This window comes from Neovison vison, chromosome 1 (genome assembly GCF_020171115.1).
Source record: "Neovison vison isolate M4711 chromosome 1, ASM_NN_V1, whole genome shotgun sequence".
Taxonomy (NCBI): Eukaryota; Metazoa; Chordata; class Mammalia; order Carnivora; family Mustelidae; genus Neogale; species Neogale vison.
The window spans coordinates 118,022,861-118,049,753 of record NC_058091.1 but is presented as its reverse complement, the minus strand read 5'-3'; the positions used below and the strand labels follow the sequence as shown (position 1 = coordinate 118,049,753).

At 39.1% G+C, this 26,893-nt stretch overlaps 1 protein-coding gene across 1 annotated transcript in view; it reads right to left on the bottom strand.

Annotated features, from left to right (window-relative positions):
• Window positions 1-17,890, bottom strand: part of ILRUN (inflammation and lipid regulator with UBA-like and NBR1-like domains) — a 91,124-nt gene extending 73,234 nt beyond the window's left edge. The window contains exon 1 of the mRNA XM_044255020.1: window positions 17,547-17,890. Within this exon, the coding sequence (XP_044110955.1) occupies window positions 17,547-17,704 (158 nt within the window). The 5' untranslated portion in view covers window positions 17,705-17,890. The remainder of the gene's footprint in view (window positions 1-17,546) is intronic.
• Between the last annotated feature and the right edge of the window lie 9,003 nt (window positions 17,891-26,893).

Here is a 26,893-nt window from a genome sequence, read left to right as displayed (position 1 = left end):
AAGGATTTAACAATTCTTCTTAATTTAGGTGTTATTTCTTCCTAATTGCACAAACAATGCATATTTATTGTAGAAAATTTAGGAATTACAATGAAAAGGAAAGATTAATAAAATGTAAAAAAAGAAAATAAAAACCAACTGAGAATAGCCAAAGAGAACCATTAATAATCTGTTCTTCATCCTTCAGATAAAACAGTTCCATTTCAGCAAAGGAAAGCTATCTGTATATAACATCATCACAACTTGATCAATTAGCATGCTGAAATTTTATATCATATCCCAACAATCCCATAAATCATAGTAAGAATGGAAAGGCAAAATAAGTTAAGATGTAAATCCAATGGTTCCCTTTCAGCTTCCAATTTAAAAATGCATGCACTAGCCTCAGGTCTCCCCCCAAAACCCTCCTAAAATATATGTATGATGCTCCAGGTTGAAAGAATGTTTGCGCCTCCCAAAAGTCAGATGTTGAAACCTAACCTCCAATGTGACGGTATTAGGAGGTGGAGACTCTGGAAGTGATTAGGTCATAAGGGTAGAATCCTCATGAATAGGATTAGAGAGGTCTCCCTCCCCTTCCACCATGTGGTGTTTCAATGTGAAGTCAGCCATCTACGAACCAGGATCAGGCCCTCACTAGACACCAAATCTGCTGGCACCCTGATCTGGGACTTCCCAGCCTCTAGACCTTTTGAGAAATAAATTTCTGGTGTTTATAAACCAGTCTATGACAAAAGAAGACAAATTGGGAGGGGATCATAAATTCAAAAGAATAAAGTGATCAAGTGAGGAAGCAACATTTGGGGCCCTGGAAGGTAGACAGGTAAGTTTAAGTGGTAAATGACGGAGCCAATCTGAGAAAGCCGAATCCTCCTCAGCCAGCAGTGGGGAAAAGAAGAGAAGAACCCGACTGAAAATGAGGATTCCCAAAATTTCAGGAATTAACAGCAGTGGGTACCCTACAAGGGAAGGTGAAGATCCGGATAAAACAAAAAGATGTATTTGCCTAAACCCAAATGTTAGAACTGTCTAAACACTGCGTATGAAGGCTGGTGAATGCCTCACCCTGGAGGAAACGGGTGGGGCTTTTTAAAGCTCTCAATAGACAAAACTACAGTCAAGTCCACAGCCTCCAATCCACTTTCTGTGTCCTACTTTTAAATAGGAGTAGACAGCCAAAAACAACCAAATACCTAAGGTAAAGTATTGAATATGAAAGAAAAGGACTATAGCAAGAAATGGAAACTTGAAGAAAAGAACACTGAGATCTCCCAGAAAGCAGAGCAAAAAAAGAAAGTCAAAAGCTGAAGAGAGAAAAAGACAGAGAACCAGACCAGAAGGTCCAATACCTAAAAAACAGGAGATCTAAGAAAAGAGAACACAGACAATGAAGGGGAGGCAATCAAAGGATTAATTCAAGAAATCTCCCAAGAGGGACGCCTGTGTGGCTCAGTTGGTTAAGCAGCTGCCTTCGGCTCAGGTCATGATCCCAGCGTCCTGGGATCGAGTCCCACATCCGGCTCCTTGCTCGGCAGGGAGCCTGCTTCTCTCTCTGCTTCTGCCTGCCAATTCTGTCTGCCTGTGCTTGCTCTCTCTCCCTCTCTCTCTCTCTGACAAATAAATAAAATCTTAAAAAAAAAAAAAAAAGAACTTATAAAAAAAAAAAAAAAAAAAAAGAAATCTCCCAAGAACAAGAGGGCGATTTCCAGACGGAAAGGGCTCCCCAAAGTGAAGCACAAGGTAAGAAAATACATGCTGAGATGTGTCACCATCAAACTTAGAATACCAAGGACACAGCAAAGTTATCAAAAGCTTCCAGAGAAGGAAAAGACGGGATTCATACAAAGAACAAAGAATCAGAGCATTTCTACTGAGAAACAAGACTAAGGAGCAGTGCCTTCAAAATTCCAAGAAAAATATTTCCAACCTTAAAATTGCTCTCTAACCAAAACTGGGATATCAATGAAGCATCAGAGTAAAATATAGTTTCAGAATACAAAAGTCTCAAGTTTTAGCTCCTCTGCACTCTCAGGAAGTTTTAAAAAATGGGGTCCAGGAAATAAGGTTTCCAACAAAGGGTGGGGAGTAGGAGATGTGTGAAAGAAATCCCCAGGGTCCCCGGGGTGTAAGAGCTGTGCAGCACACCCAGAGCCCAAACAGTCCAGATCAGAGGAAGTCAAATGCTCTGCAAGAAACTTCTTCAAAAAGGCAAAACTGATATAACACTGTCTGAACTTACTAAGAAGGAATTCACAGTTGGTAAGGGCTTTGAGGGTAACTTAGGGAAAAAATATCTAAAAGACTGAGCAAACCAAGAGTTAACAGAAGTATTGCCCTTGGGGCAGCAAAAGATTGTACAGAAAAGGAAAATGAATCTAAATGTACTAATAGCTCAACTGTCAATAAGCATTTAAACAGTTAAAACAACATAAACACTAAAAACTGACTTAAACAAATAACGAATGATTAAAGAAGGAGAATGGGAGATAGGGTGAGTGAAGCAACAACTTCCATGTGCCAGGCACAGCTTTAAATATTTACACTCATTAATTTATCTAATCATCAGATAAAAACAGATATTGTCCTTATATATGAGAAAACGAATGCACAGAGAGGGTAATAATTTGCCAAAGGTCATATAAATATTAAGAAGCAGAAGAGCTTTGAACTGGCTATCAAAGAAAGAAATCCTCATCTCCCAGTAGGGAATCAACAGGTAATGGTTAAAACTGGGGGGTTGGGGGGGTGGAATAAATCAGCAGAGAAACAAAACCTCAAAATCAGCTGGAAGAATTGAAAAAGACTGATTCTGGGGAATGAAAGAAGGAAAAAGGGGTCTAGAATCCCTGCAGAACTACTTTACTTGTAGAAACTATGTGTATTTATAACTTAGATAAAATGAAAATTAAATTATAAAAAGAAAATGTACTTGCCCTCAAAAATACCTTTTAAGTAAACCTTAAAACTTTTATTCAACCCTGGAAAACTGGACATAAATACCAATACAACAAAGGAAAAAGTGCAAAAATAAGCCCACATATATATATGCATTTAATACATGATAAAGATAGCATTTCAAATCTTGGGAGGGACATGAATTTCTCAAAAAAATCATCTGAAAAACCTGTTAGATACCAACCTCCCACCACACTGCCAAATGTATTTCAACTATATAAAAGGTTCACATGAAATTTTGCAATGATAAAGAAAACAGAGGTAAATAATAATTACGTAACAATTATGTGGGGAAAAGACTTCTAAGCATGAAACCAAAAGCAGAAATCAAAAAAGACTGCTGGTTTCAACTTCGTAAAAATTCACAAAGTGAAAAAATCTTATAAAACAAGTTAAAAGACAAACTAGAGGAAAGACAAGTATTTAGCGAGATGCTCATTTCCTTAATATGCAAACAACTCAAATCAATTAGAGAAAGAATAACAATCCCATTGAGGTAGATAGGAAAACACTAGTAAGTCATAAAAAAGTACAAAACGCCTCAATAAATCTGGGGAAGATCACAAATAGTCAATAAAGATATGGGAAGGGCGCCTGGGTGGCTCAGTGGGTTAAGCCTCTGCTTTCGGCTCAGGTCATGATCTCAGGGTCCTGGGATCCAGTCTCGCATCAGGCTCCCTGCTCAGCAGGGAGCCTGCTTCCTCCTCTCTCTCTCTCTGCCTGCCTCTCTGCCTACTTGTGATCTCTCTCTCTGTCAAATAAATAAATAAATAATATTTAAAAAATAATAATAATAATTAAAAAAAAAACAAAAAAAAGATATGGGAAGATGTCCTACCTCATTCATAATTAAAGCAATTAAATTAAAATGAATACATTTTTAACCTATCAAACCAGCATCAATGTAAGGACAAAGATCATTCTTGGGCTCATAAAAGTGTGTGGCAAAACAAGCACTCTTATACACTGATAGTAAAAATAAATTTGTTACAATACTTTTGAAGTGAATTTGATATTACCTATCAAAATTTAAATTGCCCATATACCCAACCCCAGCAATTCCACTTCTAGAACTGTACTTACAAGTATATAAACATACCTGTACCACAGCAGCTTTATAAAAGCAAATACCTGGAAACTAGCTGTCCATCAACAAGGATATATTTAAATAAAATATAGTCAGCCACAATGAAATAAATACCATGCACCCATTAAAAGAAGTGATGTCCACAGCATACTGTGAAGTTAAACTAATCTGGGAACAATACGTACAGTATGACTCCATTTGCATGTGTGTACATATGGGGGAGGAGATGAGACTCCTCTCCTACACCACTGATCTACTGATCATGCTCTCCCAGTTAAAAAATCTGCATCTACAGATCAGGCTCTCCCAGTTAGAAAGACTCTTGGCAGCTGAAGTAGATGATTGATCTGAAATGACATACTTGACAATGTATCAAAGTTTGTTTTAAGGCACTGTGGAGAAAATTTCCCAACAAGACCTAACACTGAAGACCGAAAGACATCTATCAAGAACTACTTTCAGGGTGCCTGGGTTGCTCAGTGGGTTAAAGCCTCTGCCTTCGTGGCTCAGGTCATGGTCCCAGAGTCCTGGGATCCAGCCCCGCATCCGGCTCTCTGCTCAGCGGGGAGCCTGCTTCCTCCTCTCTCTGACTGCCTCTCTGCCTACTTGTAATCTCTGTCTGTCAAATAAATAAATAAATAAATAATATTTAAAAAAAAAAAAAAACCTACTTTCATTCATTTTTAACTATCTATACAGAAGACAGTTCTTTTTCAGGGAAAAAAAAACAAAAACTGTAGGAGGAAGGATTTAAATCTGTATGTAGAACAGAAAAGTGTAGCAATAACTTCTCATTAGCATACATATGGACTCTGTGACCACTCTGATCAAATACAGGCTTACAAAGGCATGAGGTGTCTCTGAAAAAAACAGAGTAATGGCCACTTACGGAGAATAAGTAGAGAGAGGGAAAACACAGGGATTTACATACTATCTAAACTTTTCACCAGAAACCTGTATTAGTTTTATAATTATGTAACAAAATAAAATTTTGACAAGTAAAAAAATAGAAAACTGAAAAAATGCGCAAAATATAACTCACACATATCAATTTTTAAAATGCCGAAGATATCAAAAAGTAAGGACATTTATAGGTATTAAAACTATGTAGAACAACATCTGGGAAGGTACACAGGAAACTGACAGTAGGTACCATCTCTCATAAAGAGACACAAAACCTAGACTTATAAAAAAACCTATCTTTCACTAAGAAAACTTCAGTACTATTTGAATAATTATGTTGTTCATAATAATGATTATTTTTTAATGTATGTACAAGATTCAGCAATAAAACTGTACAATGAATTTTCATAACTGATCCCTGCTACAACGCAGCTAAACCTCGAAAACAGCATGCTCAGGGAAAGAAGCCAGCCACAAAGGCTACATGCTGCACATTTACAGTTACATACAATATCCAGAAAATGTAAATTCAGGAGAGACAGCAGAATGGTGGCTGCCTGGTTGCAAGGGAGGGAACTGACCACAAACTGGCATAAACCTTACCGGAGGGGTGCCTGGTGGCATAAACCTTACTGGTGGGGTGCCTGGTGGCTCAATCAGTTAAGGGAACAACTCTTGATTTCTGCTCAGGTCAGGATCTCAGAGTTATGAAATCAAACCCCACCTTGGCCTCTGAGCTGGGAGTGGAGCCTGCTGAAGATTCTCACTCTCCCTCCACACTCCCTGCTTCCCTCCTGGCCTCTAGCATGCTCCCCATCAAAAACAAACAACCAATAAAAGTAAAATACTGTTCTTCCCGTGAGAAAAAAAAAGATTGGGGGGGGGGGACAAGACAAGGGTGCTTGAGTCCCTCAGTTGTTAAGTGTCTGCCTTTGGCTCAGGTCATGATCCCAGGGTCCTGGGATAGAGCCCAACATCCAGCTCCCGGCTCTCACTCCCCCTGCTTGTGTTCCCTCTCTCACTCTCTTTCTCTCTTTCTTTCTTTTTCTGTCAATCAATTAACTAATTATTAAAGGGACAAAAAAATTAATGACTCTGAAATCAGGATGATGGGTACACAGGGTTCATTATACTTTTTGTTTTTTAAGATTTTATTTATTTGACAGAGATCACAAGTAGGCAGAGAGGCAGGCAGAGAGAGAGGAGGAAGAAGGCTCCCTGCTGAGCAGAGAGTCGGATGTGGGGCTCATCCTAGGACCACATGACCTGAGCTGAAGGCAGAGGCTTTAACCCACTGAGCCACTCAGGCACCCCTTGTTATACTTTTTCTTTTTCAAAATAAAAATATAAGTCTTTTAATAAAATAGCCAATGCACACACATAATACTTAAGATTTCACTAAGCAATCAAAGAAATGCAAACTAAAACATGTAATGCCTTTTATCTATCAGATAAATCTACACAGCAAAAAAATAATAATAATAATAATCATTCCCAGAAAGCAAGCTTTCTAATGTGTAACTGTTCAGATCATTAATTGTTACATACTTCATGAAGGCAGTCTGTCAATGTTCAAAAACCTTCAAAAGGGCATATCTTTGACCTGGCAATTCCACTTCTAAGAATTTCTCCAAAATAAATATATAAGCTATACATCACAATTTCTTAAAACATCAATAGAGAAGGAAATAATTAGGCAAGCAGACACACATTTGTAATAGTGAAAAACAACAACAACAATATCAATAAATGGCTTCTTAACTAAGTTACAAAATAAGTAATGGAATACTAGCAGCCATGAAAAACAGACATAGCAAAATATCTACGCTCAGTGAAAAAGCAGGCTGTAAAGCATTACGTGTTACATTTTAACTTAAAAATACATCATACATATATATACTGATATACCCATTTATGTGAACACAAACTGACAGCTGAGTAGTATTACAAGTGGCTTTATTTCTTTATTGTCTTTACTCAACATTTCTGAATTTGCTGGTTTTCTGTATTCAGTATTACTACGTTAACAGTGAGGAAAAAAAATTTCCTTTCCAAAAAAGCTCACTTCCTGAGCAAAAAAAAAATGGATAAAGGGCATATTCAGCCAATTCATAAAAGAAATACAAATGCACATTTAGGACATAAAAGTACTCATTAGAAATGACAAAATATTAATTAAAACAAGTCACTTTTTTAAATCTACAAAACTGAAAAAAATTCTTTTGATTGTAATGTGCTGCATTGATGAAGTATTAAAGGAACAGTTACTCACACAGTAGTGGTGGAAATACAAATTAGTCTGACCTTTATGAGAGAGACAATTTGGCAATTAAATATTAAGAGCATTAAAAGCCATGTTTATCTTTAGCCCAGCAATCTAATTCTAGGAAAAAATTCTAAGGAAATAATTAAGGATACAAGCAAAGATTTACCTACAGGGATATTCTGAGTTTATAGTGATAAAAAATTAAAAACAACACTGATATCCAACAAAAAACGTTTATTAAATTATTCTATATCCATGTAACGGAACACTATGAAGCCTTTAAAAGTGCAGAATTGTATTAAAAATATAATAGTCATATTTTAAGTGAAAGCAGATTATAAGTAGTGTGTGTAATAGTTAAAGAGCATCCACCAAAACTCACACAAACCCAGAACCCCAGAAAGTGATCTTATTTGGAAATAGTTTTTGCAGATCCAATTAGTTCAGAAGATGTCAGATTAAGCTGGGCCAGAAATCCAACCGACTGGTGTCCTCCTGGGGAGACACACGCACAAGGAAGAAGGCCATGTGACTACTGAGGCAGAGATTGGAGTAAAGAGCTACAAGCCTAGGCACCCCAAGAAATGCCACTGGAAGCTAAGAAGAGGTAAGGGAAGGTTCTTCTCTAGAAACCATCGGAGGGAGCACAGCCCCACTGATGGCCTGACTTCAATTCTAGCCTCCAGAACTGTAAGAGAACAACTTTTTGTTCGAAACCAACCAGTTTGTGATAATTTGTTATGTCAGCCCTAGCAACCCACATGGTGTATAAAACACAGCAATGAGGAGCACAGCCTCTGGTTCCAAACTGCTTACATCTGAATCCTATTTCTACCACTTATTATCCATGTAATCTTAAGCAAGTTATTTAACCTTACTGAGCCTCTTTTCCTTTTCTGTAAAATGAGGATTAACAGTATTTATTTCCTAAAATGATTGTGAACATTAAATTACAGAGTAAACAATCACTTGAAACAGTACCTAGAATACAGCAAATACTTCATTTTGTAAAGCAAACAGGTACACATATTACAGTATTACAAAAACACAGATGAAAAGATTTAAATTATTTACCTCTAGCTCCTTATTTTTGTTTTCTTTTTGTTGACTGGCACTTTCTAGCTGATCTACAATGATTTATGTCATAATAAAACTTTATGTCATTATAAAATAGTTTTTATTTTTAAATTTTAAAAAATGTAAAGGTAGCTGATTCCCAGTTGTATGCAAAACCCCATCACTCAGCCAGTGATTTCTATTCTCCCAAAGCCTATTATCAAAGTATTTTTTAAAAAAATTAAAAAGCAAAATTTACTTTAGAAAACGAAAGCTGGGGTGCCTGGGTGACTCAGTCAGTTAAGCACCTGCCTTCAGCTCAGGTCATGATCCCATGGAGCCCCACATCAGGTTCCCTGCTCAGCGGGGATTCTGCTTCTCCCTCTCCCTCTGCCTGCTGCTCCCTACCCTCTTTCTCCGTCAAATAAATAAAATCTTAAAAAAAGAAAAGCTGACCAGAAAATATTTTAGAAGGGCACTGTATCATTCAATCAATTGAGTAGTATGCTCTTGCTCCACAATAGGCTGTGAATCACTGACCTCAAGCACAATAATACAAGTGTGAACCCCTGGAAACACTCACAGAGCCAAGGCTTATACATAAGAAAACACAACTGTTTTTGTTTGTTTTTTTTTTTTAAGATTTTTTATCTACTTATTTGAGAGAGAGAAAGGGCACAAGGAGGGAAGGGGCAGGCAGGGCAGGGAGAAGCAGGCTTCCAGCTGAGCAGGGAGCCCGATGCAGGGCTCAATCCCAGGACGCTAGGATCATTACCTGAGCAAAAGGCAGATGCTTAACTGGCTGAGTCACCAGAGGCGCCACAACTGTTCATTTTTTAAAGTAAGTCTTTTAAAATCTTGTACATAGTAAATTCAGTGGGGCTAAGTTCCATATTTGGAATAAACTGCTCTCCTCCCAAGATATATACTAACTTTGACAAATCATTAGAAAACCACTCGCAAAATCAATTACCCTTACAAGTTAAAAGTGTATTAGTTTCATCTGCACAAGGTGATTTTATAATAAGAATTAAACCTTTTCCATGAGTTTCAGTCGTGTTTGGGGTCCCTAAAAAGTTTAACTCATAAAATATGTTCCCTGACAATTATTTCACAAGCAAATTCAGACTTATTCACTAGTTAACACATTTTGCTCTTAACACAGCAAAACAAAGTTTTAATAATTACATGTAATTAATGGATGAGAAGACTCTCAATACAGTTGCTCAATACAGTGAAGGAATTCTATCGTATTTGAAGAGATCAAATCTACCACTGCACTTTTAGAAAACTACATACCTATTTGATGATCCTCTCCAAGTTATCTTGACAACTAACTCAGTACAAAGGCTGTGGTATCCACTACACCAGATAGGAAGAACAATTATTCAAATTACGACACCGTTAAAAAATACACACGTGCACGCACAAAGAAAATTCTCTAAGTATATGTGCACATACATATGCATGCAAAATTCTATAGGCACGAAAATTTTCTAAAAGGTACAGAAGAAATACCTCCCACCTCAGCCTGGGGTTGGCTTCTCCTGCTCCCTCTGCCCCTCCCCTCACTGTGCATGTACTCTCTCTCACTCTCTGTCTCAAATAAATAAATAAAATCTTTAAAAAAAAGAAAAAAAGATATGCCAGAAAGTTAGAGGCAGATAAATCAGAACCAATCTTTAGAGGGTCCAGAATGTCAAGCTAAACTCTATTCTTTATCTGGTAGGCAACAAGGGTATTGTTAAAGGTTTTTAAGAAAAAAATGGACCAGATCAAAGCTGTGATTTTAGAAAGATTAATCTGGTAGTGGTAAGTCCACAAAATGGATTGGAAGGGAGACAGCCTGGTGTAGAAAGCCAATTAAAGAGTATTCCTGTTAAGGTGGAAGCAAGGGGAATGGAGAAAAGAGCTGCGAAGTACACAGTAGAGTGGAAACGAACGGGTTTTGGCAAATGATTTGAGGTGTCCAGGAACAAGAGAGCATTGGACAGAATTCAGTTCAAGCCTAACGTCTAGGAGACTAATGGAGCTATTAAAAGAAAAGAGAAAAAGAAAGAAAAGCTGGCTGGTAAGATGAGGAAAAGGATAGACTGACCTTTTAAAAACACAGTTAGTTTTGGGTGCCAATAAAACATCCATAATACTTTCCCCCATCAGAAAACCTTGCACAGGGGCGCCTGGGTAGCTAAATGTATTAAAGCCTCTGCCTTCGGCTCAGGTCATGACCCCAGGGTCCTGGGATGGAGCCCCACTTCAGGCTCTTTGCTCGGCAGGGAGCCTGCTTCCCCCTCTCTCTCTGCCTGCCTTTCTGACTATTTGTGAATGCTGTCTGTCAAATAAATAAATAAAATTTAAAAAAAAAAAAAAAGAAAACCTTGCACACTTTTCTGGTCTAATTTTTACATTTAGCCAAAGATAGTATTTAATACAAGTAAAGGAAATAATGCAGAGTCCATGAGAAGCCAGTTCCAGGGCATCTGACATGATCAAAATTAAGCTACACAGGATTAAGTTAAACTCCTACCTCACACCCTGTACAAAAATTAACTCAAAATGAGTCAGTGACTGAAATATAAGAAGTGAAACTGTAAAACTCTCAGAAGAAAACATAGAAGAATCCTCACAACCTTGGATTAGCAATGGATTATTAGATAAAATGCAAAAGGCACAAGCAACAACAAAAAAATTAGATAAACTGGACCACATCAAAATAAAACTGTGTACTGAAGGAAATCATCAAGAAAAATGAAAAGATAATCTACAGAATGGGAGGTAATATTTGCAAATCACATATAAGGATCTAGTATCCAGAATATATAAAGAACTCTTACAACTGAAGAAAAAGAAGACAAACCAACTAAAAAAAAAGCAAAGGACTTGAATAAACACTTCTCCAAGAAAGTATACAAATGCCTAAAAAGCTTATTAAAAGACATTCAATATCATTAGTAATTAGAAAAATATAAATCAAAATCATAATGAGGTACCACTTCATAGCTGTAAGAATGGCTATAATTTTTAAAAAGGAAAATACAATGGTTGGCAAGGGAAAGAGAAATTGGGACAGACCTTTGTTCATTGTTTAGGGCGGATTATCAAATAATTCAACCGCTGTGGAAAATAGTTTGATGGTTCCTCAAAAAGTTAAACATAGAATTACTGTATAATCCAGCTACTCAACTCCTAGGTATATAACCAAAAGAAGTAAAAACAGGTACTCAAATACATGGACATGCATCTTCATAGCAGCACTATTCACAATAGCCAGAAGTTGGAAATGGGTTGGCTCTCTGTCAACCGATGAATGGATAAATTGTGGTATGAACATCCACTGAAATACTATTTAGCCATAAAAAGGACTGAAGTACTGATACATGCTATACGACATGGATGAACCTTGAAAAACACTAGACACAAAAGGACTAATACTGTATGACTCCCTTCATATGAAATATCAGGAATAAGAACATGCATAGGGAAGAATTCAGACTGGCGGTTGTCAGGGCAAAGGGGAGAAAATGGACCTGGATGGCTGCCAGGGCTTGGGTTTCCAAGGAATGATGAGCAACTGCTTTAACAGGTGTAGGGTTTCCTTTTGAGGTGATGAAAATGTTTCACTGGACATAGGTGGCAGCTACCACACTGTGAATACATTAAATGCCACTGAATTGTTCACTTCATTGTGGTTTCATTTTATGTTTCATTGATTTCATCTCAATTTTTAAAAAACCAACAATATTCCAAACAAAAAGTAAAAATAAGCTCTACGTCTTGTCATTCCTGATTCCATTTGTCACATTCTAGCCAAGCCAAGATCCTAGATGGCTCTGCTCCACTTGCTCTTTCCTGGTTTCACTCAGGAAACATCTTCTACCTACAATACACTGCCTTTCTATCAATTCAAATCCCCGAATTATTTCAAAACTCCTAAAAACACAACTTGCCCATAGCAGTCATTCAATCTTCGTGAATCACTGGTTCTATTTGATTCAGTCCATCCCTACTTGTTCTGAAATTTTATTCAGTTAATTTAGTATTGCTAATTGAATGTTTTCTCATTATCCCCAAAGTTTTCTCTGATCATTTCAGACACGTTCTTCTCCTCTTAGAGCACAAATTGTAATAGTGGCTGTCTTCTTTTTGTGTTACACTGTTTGCTAAGGCTCTAGCCAAAATACATTGATTTAAATACTGTCTGGTTGGTAGTTTTTGCTGTTATGTGCTACACAAACTTTCTGTAGAAGGAGTAGGAAGATAAGAGATGGCGAAGAAACCACCTCCATCCACCCTCATTGTAACAGAGACAAGTCCCCCAGCAACACTGTCTGTAAAGCACAACAATGTACTTTTTACTGCATTCCTTTTAAAACTAAAATGAATCTAGATGCTCTATTTATAAACTTTTTTATATTATACCCAGAGTCTCAACTTGTATGTGTCACTCAAAAAGTTAAGAACAGGGTGGAAAAGAAGAACTCCAAACCAAGAACCCTCAACCTTCTTAAAAATGTCACAGAGCATGGGATACTAGGGTGGCCCAGTGGGTTGAGCAGCCATGTGCTCAGCAGAGAGTCTACTTGAGATTCTTTCTCTTCCCCTCCCTTTGCCCCTCCCCTCATGCTCTCCCTCTCCTTCTCCATCTTCCTTTCTCCCACTCTTGCCCTCTAAATCAATCAATCAAACATTTTTTTAAAAGTCAGAGAGTGCAAAACACTCTGTCATTAAGTGTTATGCAATCCTTCCCTACCCTCCTCCCAGAACTGCTGCTTGGCACACATTATATTCCAGAAACCCCATACTAATATCTTGGTTTATCTGTTACAAAGGGACTTGTCCTAGCCTCGTGCATATAAACCAGAGATTGGATCAGAAACTGATATATCATGCAGGTGATGAGAAATGGATTAAGATTAGGCTGTAGAGGTACCATGAAATAAGAGATACAACTGACTTTCACATCTAGATTCTGATTTTGCTTCATTGTGTCAAATATACCTTTATTTTATCTAGTCCGGTGCCTCTGACAATCTTGACAAAGTCAACAAGACATGACTGTATAAAAATGTTTTTCCCTAGTTACTTTTCTAGAAAACATCTGTTCCACCCACGATGGACACATGTAATGTTCCAAAAAATACACACTACTTCCTGAAGACACCTGCAGATAACTAGTATGTTGCAACACCACAACTGCAAAATACCAGCCAAATGAACAGTCAACACTGGCTATATGCTAGTCAAAACTATTGTATTTATGCCTGTACCAAAAATAAGGCCAGTATTAATTCCGAAGTTAACGTCCTCTAAAAATCTAGAAGTATTAAAAAATAAAATAAAGTCTAGGGGCATCTGGTTGGCTCAGTTGCTAGAGCATGCAATTCTCGATCCTGAGGTCTTAAGTTCAAGCCCCATGTTGGGCATGGAGCCTACTTTAACAATCAATCAAATCAAATCCAATTGAATCAAAATAAAATCTAAAAGTGTTATCTGCTTCTTGTCACAAATGCTAAAGAACAACTCACTTTAAAAACATGAGACAAATGATTTTGAGGGCCAGAAGTGAACTTAAAATCTTATGTGACACTCAACTGTACACTTAAAATTGGTTAAAATGGTTTTATGTTAAATTTTTTAAAAATCATATGGAAGTTCTCCTCTGAATCATGTTGGTTCTCCCTTAAAACAAAGCAATCTATTTAGCTACATTAAAGGATGAGAAACCACTAAACTGAATGTGCTTAAATTATAAATGGTTAAAAAGCTTCAGTGATTTGAATTAACAGAAACTTTCTGACCTCTTAAGGAAGGTGTTTATTAGTCTTCATCTCCAAGGAGGATATATGCAATGAAAAAGTTTTAAACTGTAATAAAAGAGATTTAGTATTGACAAAATTCTAACTAGAAACGCAATAAAACACTATCATAAGGTATCACACAAATCTCTACCCTCAGGGATGCAACAATAAGCTATCTGGGAAGGATTATATGCAATTCTTCAAGAAAAACTGGAATGAACTAGAGAATCTCTTAAGCCAGCTTCCAGTTTCAGAACTCCAGGTTCTATATTCACAGCCTAGTAATGTCTCTGCAAGACTTTCCACCTGCAGAAAGTTCTAGTAATCTACGAGTCATTTCAGTTGGCTACAGATACTAGGTCTTTTCAGCACACCATTTATTCACTTTATGTACTCACTTAGGAACTGAAAATTGACTACTTTTGTTAAGAGGCAGTTCCATCAATTTCCAGCAGCATGGCTGCCTGCCAGCTCAGGTATAAACACTTCAAAAATGCTTAAACTGAAACATACTTCATCCCAAATTAAACAAATAGAAATATCTACATAATGTGCAACAAACTAAAGACTTGAGGGAAAAATGTAGGGTAGATAATTTACAAGACCAAAACATTCAATTCAGTCAGTTCTTCAACAGCTTCTTAAAAAGTTGTCTGTTACTGACAACAAAAAATACTTTTGAAAACAAAAGCATAGTCTTTCCAACCCAAGTTTCATTTTAGAAAATTTATGGCCTCCATTTTAAAATAATGATTTTTAATTTACCACATTATTTTCTAACAGTTATCAAACAAGTGAATGGTGGTTATTTATTAAAACCCACAGCAGGCACTTACGAAGTCATAGTAAAGTTAATCATCTCAAATTCAACAGGTCAATCACAGCAATTTGAGATTTTGCCAACCTGTATTAGGACAATCTCAACAGTTTACAAAATTGGACATTTAAATGACACTTAAAAACAGTACATTTCTATATATTATCACAAATGTTGTGACAAGCACACATGAATGACTGTATTTATTTTAACTAGATTTTACTAAACAAAAATTTAACAAGACAAAGTATAGCCAGGGCAAAATAGGAATCAAAATACAATACCGGAGCTAACTGCTTTCATTAGAAAGAAAAGAATAGCAAGCCTCACTCCCTTCAGTTCAAAAACAATTTTTCATTTTATAATCAAAAATAAAGAATATGACTTCTATAGCCAAAAAATGAGGTACTGTAGCTTAAAGCTGAGTTATCTCTTAATTGCCTGGATTCCTAAGCAGTTACTAACTTCTAACTGCTTTAAAACCTGAACCCATCTTTCAATGGCTCACTGCTTTGCTTAGAAATGTGTCACACCTTGATTTATACAAAGATGCCATCTCATTAGAATACATGCTGCTCTCTTAATAATTTTTCATTAAGAAATTCAAATAAAATTTCTATAATGCAACTATAATTTTTAAGTTTTTTTTTCTTATCCACACTGTGCCTCACCTTTCACAACACCTAAAAACAAACAATCTTAGATGTTAAACAAACACACCTCAAACATATAAAATTCAGTACACTGGTTCTGTAGCCATAATTATACTAATAAATACTGAGTCTAAAGAACTAAAAACATATAGGGGCAGGGTTTAAATTGTACGACTCACAAGGGGGTGGGGAGAAATAATGATCCTTCCTACCAAACTGGCAGCAACAATATGCCAAGTTTCCTATGCTAAACTAGTGTAAACAAGGAAGAAAAAGAGCTGGGGGTAGGAAGTAGGCAGGCAAGAGAACCCTCTTCAAGATACGGCTTTACTTCGAAATTTCACTAGTGTAATACCTGTTCTCAGTGTTTCCAATAACCCCTACCAAGGACTATTTAAACACCATAGGTTGGTCTTCTGAAAACTACTGTAGGCTGCAGTCCCTCTCTTAGATAATCCCAGATATAAAAGATAAGAAGTGGGGATCACAAATGCTTCTTCAATTATAAAGACTATCTCCTGCATTGAATGCCTCAAAAAGTTTTCTAAACATTTAGAAATTCAATTATACTCTTGCTATAACAATCAAGTTTAAAAGATAAAATAACAGGGCCTACCAATGATGCTCCAAAAAAAAAAAAAAAATCACACATCACCTTTGGCATGACCACAGCTACAGGTAAGATGATAAGATGAGCATCATTCCAGACGGGACTAGAAGAGGAATGGGATAAAGACTAGGCTTACCGCCTCTTTTTTTTCTGGCATTGCCTGAGGCATTCAGTGGACATGGAATAAAGGGGAAACTGGTTGTATAAGTGATGCCAAGAGAAACAAGATTCCACATGTCAAGGGACTGAATGCCCAAACACTGAGAGCAAAGGGCACTCATCCCCCCTGGCTTTCTGACAAACGAAAAATGAGTTGTTTCACCTGAAATCCTTTCAAAGGAAGTCTAATGGTCTCTAGTTTATCACTCACCCTAAGTGAACTCAACCACCCTCCTAAGAGAACAAGGAGAAGCCCTGCTTATCAAAATAGCAAGCGCTACACATACAAAGCCAAGAAACACTCCTTTAGTCTAAGTGCCATGGTCTTCTGCCCCAATTCTACAAGGAGACTCCAAGCCAAAAAACTTGGTTCCCAGCCTAAGCCAAGTTCTCCATTTTCCCAAACATCCCAGACAACCGAGCTTTACTTCAGATAAGCCCTTCTCCATTCTGGCCTCCTGGAGTCCAGGGCTCCACGGCCCTCAGAAAGTTCCCTCCTTCAAGATAATGTCCTTTCCTTCACTGTTCCTAAGGGTTTTCCAGACTCTGCCGCAGGTCTAGCACTCCCCGGTCCTCCGTTAGTGGATCCCACTCCTCCCTGGCACTACTCTTCGGAAAGTCATCTCTCTTACCGTACTCACTTGTCCTCCCCCATAATATTTTTTTCCTTTTCCCTATTTGTCCTCGAATGGAGAAACACACACACACACACACACACACACACAATCTCCCAGGTCCTAATTCCCTAGTCTCTCCTGTGCCCCAGGTTCTTCCATAACACCTAATTCTCTCCCAGAGTGGCCCCTCATCCCTGTTTTCCTCAAACCTAACTCCATACCCCAAGCTTTTTTCCCACCTCCAAAATTCAGATTTACTGTGTTGTTTACTCCTAACCAACACCGCAACCTCTTGCTCCCAGGTCTACCCCTATGCCTGGATATTCAAGTCTTTCCCCTCTTTCCACGTTCCTCGGCCCCCAATTCTCTGCGGAACCTCAGGAGCCCCTCCCCAGTCTCCCTTCCGCCCCTCCTGCACTCCGTGGCCCCCCATTCCCCTCGTACGTCCTCTCTAGCCTTACTCAGCTCCCAAATTTCTCCCATGTCCTGGAGGCTCCCCCACACGCCCTCCACGCCCAGAGAAGGGGGTGCCCCTGAGTGCCCGCCCGGCCCGCCCTGCCGCCGCGCTCGGGTGTCCCTTCCCTTCCCCGCGGGCCCCAGCACTGGCGCGGCAGGGCCGGCTCACCAGTTGGTCATGTCCAGGAAGAAGGCGCAGCCGGCGGGGTTGAGCTGGAAGCCGAGCAGCCGCTGGAACTCGGAGATGAGCACGTCCTTGTCGGTGGTGCCTAAGCAGCTGAACTTCTGCATCAGCTCGGGGTCCAGGTCCACGTCCATGCCCTCCATGGCTGGGGCCGAACACCCGCTTCTCCGCCTCCTCAAAACCGAGCCGCCGCCGCCGCCGCGCCGCCGGGCCCGGGGACCGGGAGGGGGCCCGCTGCTAGCTGGCGCCGCGACCCCACTCCTTTGAGGTAGGCCCCGGGCCTCTCACCGCCTCATAGGGATAAACTCACTCAGCCACTCACTCACTCTCGCTCCCCCCCCTCCCACCCCCCCCCCAACGCCGCCGCCTCCGCCGCCGCCGCCTCTAGCTTCCCCGCCGCCTCCGCCTCCTCCCGCGCCGCGCCCACTGCGCAAGCGCCGCCCGCCTGTACCCCGCCCCTTCCTCTCCGGGAGCCCCGCCCCTCAGTGGCGTCACAAACCCGTGACGTCCCCCGCGTGACCTCACCGCGGTGGAGCGACGGGGCGGGGAGTGGGAAGAAGGGAAGGGACCGCCCCGTGGTTGGGGGTGACTCCTGGCCTGACCTTCTCCTCGCCCCGCCCCCACACTCAAGGGGAGGAGTTAAAGCTCGGCGTCTGCAGAGAGGCTCCGGGAACTCCGTCTACAGCAACACCACCATTTTGCAGGTGAGGAAACAAGTCTGGGAGGAAAAGAGACTAGGGCAAGGTCAAGTATCAAAGTGCACGCAGGATACGTCTTCTTGGCCAGGGGTTTGGCCCTCGCCCTGGAAGTCTTCTTGGCCAGGGTTTTGGCCCTCGCCCTGGAAGGGCTTGGTTGCGTAAGTTTTAAAGAGCTGCTTTCCTGGATCGATAGTGCTGTGAATCCTTGGTTCCCAGCCACCCTTCGTAGTGGTTACTACAATTTCTGTTTCTGTTATGCAACAGTAGGATCAAGTCTCTGGAAAGTAAAGGAGGCCTGGATACGAACATCAATCCCAGATCCAGACAGCAACACACGTAATCTCCCACCCATTCTGTCAAGACCAACCCTCTCAAGATAAATGATAAGTCACGAGAATTTAGCATGCCTTGTTCTGTTTTTAAAATAGAAAGAAAAATATTGCTGTGCATTGTGATATACCTGCCTGGTCAAGGCCCTATTCCAAGATCAAAGAATGAGAAACGCAGCAAAGAGACCATCTTGTCTACCCCCTTGCATTCCTGTTTGCCCAATACCGCTACATCCAAAAGGGCAAAAGATGAGTAAGATATGTCCTTCTCTCTTCAAGTAGCTCTCTGTTTTACAAGTAAAGTGAGATCCAAAAAGCTTTGATGTCTTGTCCAAAAATATAGAACAGTAAAACTTGAACCCACCTTACAGATCCCTAATGGGCTTTGTTTTGCATAACAATTTCAACAGGAGACAGCACTAGAGTAACTGTCTGGGTTGCAAGGAGGTTTTAGAAAGAGAAAGCATTTTGCCTCCTGTCCCAGTACCAAACAAGACTTAGTAACATATAATGGCTTTAAAAGGCTGGGTTCTGGGTCACACACATTTAGGATTCAAATTCTCATTCTGGCCAATTATTGATAATCACAGTGCCTACCTGAATAGGATTGCTGTGAGTTAAATGAGATAAAATATGTGAGCTCAATACAGTGCCTACTCCATAAAAAACACTTCAAGAAATAACTACCGTGGCCACAAACACAAGATGACTATGGGATTAGACAATGGTACTAGTAGCCCAGGCCACTTCTTCACCAGGTTCCCCTTCTACTTCATTTCCCTTCCTCGTCCTCTATTAAAATATTAAATATGGGGCTCCTGGGTGGCTCAGTGGGTTAAGCCGCTGCCTTCGGCTCAGGTCATGATCTCAGGGTCCTGGGATCGAGTCCCGCATCGGGCTCTCTGCTCAGCAGGGAGCCTGCTTCCTCCCCTCTCTCTCTGCCTGCCTCTCTGCCTATTTGTGATCTCTGTCAAATAAATAAATAAAATCTTAAAAAAATATATTAAATATGTACACTTTCTCTTCTCCAGTGATTTTTCCCCCTCCAGCATGATTATCTTATGGGAGACAACTGTAACAGCATACTGGTATAATACTTACAAACTCATACTCTACAGTAGTTATTAACATTTTATAAGAAACTGGTCTTAGGCCTCCAAGGCCTGTGTGAAAGCTTAGATCACTGCTAGGACTTAATTTTTGGGTGGCCACAATGTTGCAATATTTTACCAGTATTAAGGAAAATTCTGTCTCTCTCAGAGGTGAACACATGTTGTTGCAATCTTATAGATGATGGAATGGGGACACAGATTATAAAAAATCCCAGTATTAGACTTGAAAGAAACTGAGACTGTCTAGCCCAACCTCCCCATTTTATAGATGAAGAAATTGAAACCAAGGGAGAGAAACTGATTCACCCAAGATTACACAGCTAGTAAGGGATCTCTAAACACCCAGTCTACCACTCTATCCACTATATCCTGCTACAACTCCCTTTATGCTTTGAGTTCAGTTTGGCTTTATGTACAAAATAGTCAGAAATTTATTTTAGTCTATTCACTAAAATTAAATTAACTTCAAATACCCATGGATTAAAGTTGTGTTGACCAAGAATCCAAAAGAAGAAAACATTATTGGAACCCAACAACTCCATTAGAATGCCAACCTAAGAGAAATAACTTTTGGCCAACCCCATGCAGTACTAGGGGTGTACTAGCTCACACACAAACAGCCCACATAATATAAAGAGATCCTTGCAAATAAGAGACGGAAGTGGCTCAGAACTTTTATTCATGGCAGAAGTTATCTCAAAGGAGTGCAACAACTCCTCAAGTGAATTCTAAAGCACTATGGGGGTATTTTGGATCTCATAAGATTGGAAGTGGTACCCCGGCCATTAATGTCTTGAGGACCAGGGATGCTAAACATCTGTAATTCTTGGCGCAGTCACCCACAATAAAGAACCAACCATTCCAATCCACTGCAAAAGCACTGACCAAGGTGGCCAGCACATTAGGTATGAAGGAAGAACCAACCTATCTGTCCTCCACTGAATGATTCTCTCATGGGATGGGGTATGAAATGGAGAAAATGAAGTGTTGCCCAATCAGGACATTCACAGAAATGTGAGTTTCCACTTGAATCTGAGGGATTATTAACACACATGGTTCTGTTGTAATGGCTCTGCAGCTTTGTTTTGTTTTGTTAGGTAGAAGACATGGAGAAGGACCGGGTGAGAGACAATGGGACAAATTACTGAGCACCACCCTGAGGAAGAAAAGCTGATGGCAATATTCCAAAAGGGCTTCTAGGTCGTATCTTAGAACAGTGCCAGGATCTTTGCCTGGAGATGCTACTGCCTGGAATATGCCCAAGACCAGCCAGTGTAAGTCTGAATTTCTTGGGCTGGTGATCTCATATAAGAAATTTAAATGACTCCCAAATCTCCAGACCAAGTCAGTTTTAAAGTTTCTTAAAGGAGTTAAGCCATTCTATCACTGGCTAGCCCAAAAGTGATTCATCTTACCAGGGCAGCTGAGATTGCCTCCAGATCGCTAAGTCCTTAAGATTCAGAATTGCCAAGACCAGATAGTACTATCATACTGCAACATAACTGATTAAGAGAACAGAGGCCAAATAGATATGATAGTAGCAACTTGTAGTAGAAATCTTTGGGGTATATATCCAAACTGTGATGACTTCCTTTTCTGCAAACCATTAATGACTCTCTTTGTGGCCTCTTACAGTGTATCTGCCCTACATGGCCTTGTCCTTTAGCCCCCTTGATTGGACAAGAGGGAGATGCTTATCTTAAGATCAACCAATCAGATTCCCTCTCCCAGGAATTTGGAACTGAACTGAAATTATTTTCTGGAACAGGCCTAGGCTGTTTATTTGGAAGTGAATGATAGAAATACAGAAAAGGGACCATCTTTGTAGGGCACCCATGAAAATGAGATAATGTCCATCTGCAGAAAGAGAGAAACAGAAAAACAGAAACAAAGATGAGAGACTTGAAGACTTGGGAGAGAGAAGTTCCCATCATCCTGAGTTTTGGTTATTCAGCTTCCCTTAGGTTCCATGAGATTCTCCACATTCCATTAAAAATACATTATCTCTTAAGGCACCTGGGTGGCTCGGTTGGTTAAGCAACTGCCTTTGCCTCAGATCATGATCCCAGAGTGCTGGGATCAAGTCCCGCATCGGGCTCCCAGCCCCATGGTGAGTCTGCTTCTCCCTTGACTTCTCCCTCTCATGCTCTTTCTTACTCTCTTTCTCAAATGAATAAATAAAATCTTTAAAAAAATACATTATCTCTTAGATGAAGTAAAAAAGAAGTTATTTTTTAAAAATTAAGAAATAAATAATATAAATACAGTATTTGATTTCTAGATAGGGATGGGCATCCTTCTCTTAAAAATAATGAAAACTTGGGGCTCAGTTGGTAGAGCATGCAACTCCTGATCTCAGGATCATGAGTGCAAGCCTTACATTGGACATAGAGATTGCTTAAAAAAAGAAAGAAAGAAAGAATAAACATTAAAAAAATAATGGGGCCACCTGGGTGACTCAATCAGTTAAGCATCCAACTCTTGATTTCACCTCAGGTCAGGTCATGGTGTCAGGGTGGTGAGATCCCAGTAGTTTCCGTGCTCAGCTGTGAATCTGCTTAAGATTCTCTCTCTGCCTATCCGACTCCCTCTGCTCCTACTCCCCTCACCCCCCCAACCATTCATGCATGCTCTTTCTCTCTCTAAAATAAATAAATAAATCATTAAAAGAAATAATGAAAACTCCTGTAGGAAAAAAAAATGGAACACAAAAAAGCAATTCACAAAAGAAGAAATACAAATGGCCAATAAACATATTAAAAAAGGTATTATGCTACTCATAGTTAAAGAAATGGATTAAAACAATAATAAGGCATCACTTTTTCCTAATCAGATTGTCAACACTTTATAACATAACAGCTTTTTGTTGGTATGGAGAAACAGGTTGTCTCAAACAGCACTGCTTCTGGGAATGTAAATTATTTTAATTTTTCTAAAGATGAGTAGATGTCCATTTAGATGAGTTGATATGAGTTACCTTAATAATATTTATATATACTAGCTCAGAAATCCCCCAAGTAAGCTCAGTTGGTTAAGCAGCTGCCTTCGGCTCAGGTCATGATTTCAGCATCCTGGGATCGAGTCCCACATCGGGCTCCTTGCTCAGCAGGGAGCCTGCTTCTCCCTCTGCCTCTGCCTGCCATTCTGTCTGCCTGTGCTCACTCTCTCTCCCTCTCTCTCTCTCTGACAAATAAAGAAAATCTAAAAAAAGAAAGAAATATAATACATATAATAATAAAAAGTTGGAAATAGAGCAAATGTCCACCAATAGGGCAACTGTTGAAAAAAAAAATGTGGGCAGAGATTTGATTCATTCTTTTCACCAGTATGATTTTACTGAATGAATCTGTGACCAAAAAAAGTAAGGAATTAAAAAAAAAAAAGTAAGGAATTAGAAAGAAACTTGAATATTTTAATAATGTTAGAGAGAAGAAATCTCCAATTATCAAAACAAGAAAAGACTGATAGTTTTGCTTGTACAAAACATGTAAAACTTCTTTGCTGTAAAAGTTAAAAAATAAAATTAAAAAACACCATAAGCATGGTCAAAAGACGAACATAATTCAAGGACAATATTTGTAACACACAGACAGAGTATTAATATCATCACTTAGTAAATAAAAAGCTATTAAGATCAACAAGGAAAAAATCTAAAGGAAAAATTGGTAAAGGACATGAAGGGCAACTGATAAGCAAAATTATAAATGGTGTATAAATGTGTAAAAATGTTTTGAATACTGTGAATAATCAAGAAATGCAAATTAGAACAACAGTGCGATATCATTTCTACCTGTAAGTTTGGCGAAGATTGACCATAGCCAGGATTGTATAAAGTGTGAAGAAAAAGGCAATATCATACAATTTTGATAGGATTGCAGATTGGTAGAAACCTTTTTGGAGGGCATTTTGGCAGTGGCTGTTAAAATTTTAAATGTGCACCTTGTATCTTAGATTTCACACAGATGGCTAAAAAAGATGGCCGAAGATAGATGTAGAAGGATGATCAGTACAGATTTGTAAGGCGGGAAAATTGGAAACAGTGTAATGACCAATCATAGAGCTTTGATTCAATTATACTATATTTATGCTATAGAATACTACACCACCATTTACAAAATGAAATAGGGGGCACCCAGATAGTTCACTCATTTAAGTGACTGCCTTTGGCTCAGGTCATGATTCTGGGGTCCTGGGATTGGGCCCTCACATGAGGCTCCCTGCTCAGTGGGGAGTCTGCTTCTCCCTCTCCCTCTGCCTGCTGGGGGCTCTCTCTCCCACTCTCTCTATCTCAGATAAATAAATAAAATCTGAAAAACAATCTGAAGGTTTTGAAGGGGCGGGAGGTGGGAGGTTGGGGGAGCCAGGTGCTGGGTATTAAGGAGGGCACGTATTGCATGGAGCACTGGGTGTGGTGCAAAAACAATGAATTCTGTTATGCTGAAAAGAAATTTTAAAAATAAATTTAAAAAAATGAAATAGGTCTATATGAACTAATATGACAAGACGTAGAAGACTGAGTATTTTTTTAAAAAGTGAGCTATGGAACTATACACACACACACACACACACACACATACTATGATCTCTTTTGTATTTACTTGAAAGCATAGTGAGTGTTTATGTTTTTGTTGTATGTGGAATATATGCATAACAAAATATCTGGGGAAATATACACCAACAGTTAAGGAAGGTGGGCTTATGGTAGGGTTGCCACATAAAAACCAGATATCATGGGGCCCCTGGGTGGCTCAGTGGGTTAAGCCTCTGCCTTCCGCCTAGGTCATGATCTCAGGGTCTTGGGATCAAGCCCTGCATCGCGCTCTCTGCTCAGCAGGGAGCCTGCTTTTCTCTCTCTCTCTCTCTCTCTCTCTGCCTGCCTTTCTGCCTACTTGTAATCTCTCTGCCAAATAAATAAATAAAATCTTTTTTAAAAATAAAACTGGATATCCAGTTAGATTTGAATTTCAGGTAAGCAATTTTTAAAATATAAGTATGTCACAAACATTGACTGGGTATCCTGTATTTTTATTTGCCAACTCTAGCAATCCAGTTTATGGGGATGTTCATATTTAATGTTAAATTTCTGTATTGCTTGAATTTTTACAGTGAGCATATAGTCATTTTTAAAAGATAGAACTCTTTTAAATAACATTCTAAAATTAATTTATGTTGGTAAGGTAGAATTTTATGTAGCTCTTTGAAAACGCATTTTTGAGGAACGTTTAATGATATTTTTAAAAGTCCTTACATTAGGGTCACCTGGGTGGATCAGTTGGTTAAGCATCTGCCTTCAGCTCGTGATCCTAGGGTCCTGGGATTGAGCCCCACATCTGGCTCCTTGCTTAGCGGGGAGTCTGCTTCTCCCTCTCCTTCTGCCTCCACCCCGGCCCCATTATAAATAAATAGATAGAATCAAATAAATAAATAGAATCTTTAAAAAAAATAAAAGCTTCTTCAAAACTGTAAATACAATATAATCCTATTTTTTTAAATGTAGGTATAACTCATTTTAGTAAGCACAGAGTATTAAACAACTGAAAGAAATACATTGAAATATTACAACTGATTGTATTACACAGAAAAATTTCAGGAGATTTCTGTTTTTCTTTCTACGTTTTTCTGTATTCTCTGAAGTTTTGACAATAAGCATGTATTTGAAGAAATTTTACCATGAAACTTGCCTATACTATATTAGATGAAAAACGCAGCTTGTAGAATTAGTCCACTGTATAAACCCAACCAAATAACCAAATATTGGAAATATTAATAGAGAATTATTAATAATAATTTTAATTCTGTACTTTTTTGTATTTAAAGAAATAAAAACGTTAACTTTGGTTTGTTTTATTTTTAAAGGTTTTATTTATTTATTTGACTTAGAGAGAGAAATCACAAGTAGGCAGAGGCAGGCAGAGAGAGAGGGGGAAGCAGGCTCCCTGCTGAGCAGAGAGCATGATGTGGGGCTCGATCCCAGGACCCTGAGATCATGGCCTGAGTTGAAGGCAGAGGCTTTAACCCACTGAGCCACCCAGACACCCCTCAACTTTGGTTTTTAATTGATGAATCCATTATCTCGGCTAACATAAAAAGGTGTTTGCAAATGATAAAAGCTATAAGAAAACAGTATTACCTATGCTCCAATTTCTAACAGATGCATGAATGAGTGTAAGAGATGTCTGGAAGGATATGCTTCAAGGTATTATGATGACAATCTCTGAGTGTAGGGAATGATGGATATTTTTTACATTTTTATCTGTATTTTCAGATTTTTAATAAAATGACCACTTCATAAAACATCAAGGGACACTTCATTTTGAAGAAAAGAAAACTGGGTGACCAGGGAGCTTGTCCAAACATGAGTTCATTTGGGGATGCCTGGGTACCTCAGTCAGTTAGGCGACTGCCCTCTGCTCAGGTCATGATCCGAGGGTCCTGGGATCAAGCCCCGCATCAGACTCCCTGCTCAAAGAAATAAAATCTTTTCTAAAAAATCCCACATGAATTCATTTCAGCTCTTGACATTCTCTTCTCCATGTCAGCTGCCTTAAATTTGCAAGCTACAAAACCTAGGAAGTAGCTAACCATCCAAAGAGCTATCCAGTTGAACAAGCAAATGTCTGCTGACTTACTGTCAGCAAGACTGAGTTAGGGACAATGTCCAGAGAGATCGCTTCATCCTTGTGCTATGTGACCATCGACAAATTACTGGGCTTCTCTATAGACCTCAGTTTACTCATTTCCATTCAGAGAATGCTGCAAAAAGATCACTGAAGTGGAACAAAATAGTAAATCAACAAAAGAGAAAATTATTTGGAATTTAACCTACAGCTACAATTAGTATTTGCATAAACATAACCATGAACCAAAACTTACATTCTGGGGGCGCCTGGGTGGCTCAGTGGGTTAAGCTGCTGCCTTCGGCTCAGGTCATGATCTCAGGGTCCTGGGATTGAGATCTCTGCTCTGCAGGGAGCCTGCTTCCTCCTCTCCCTCTCTCTGCCTGCCTGTCTGCCTGCTTGTGATCTCTGTCTGTCAAATAAATAAAATCTTTAAAAAAAAAAAACTTACATTCTGTGCTTTTTCCCCAGGACTGGAAGTTCCAAAGAGGTAAGCATAAGTGCTTGTTAAATAATAAGGTTTTATATGGCAATGGGGGAGGACATACATACAAGGACATACATTTCTATAAATAA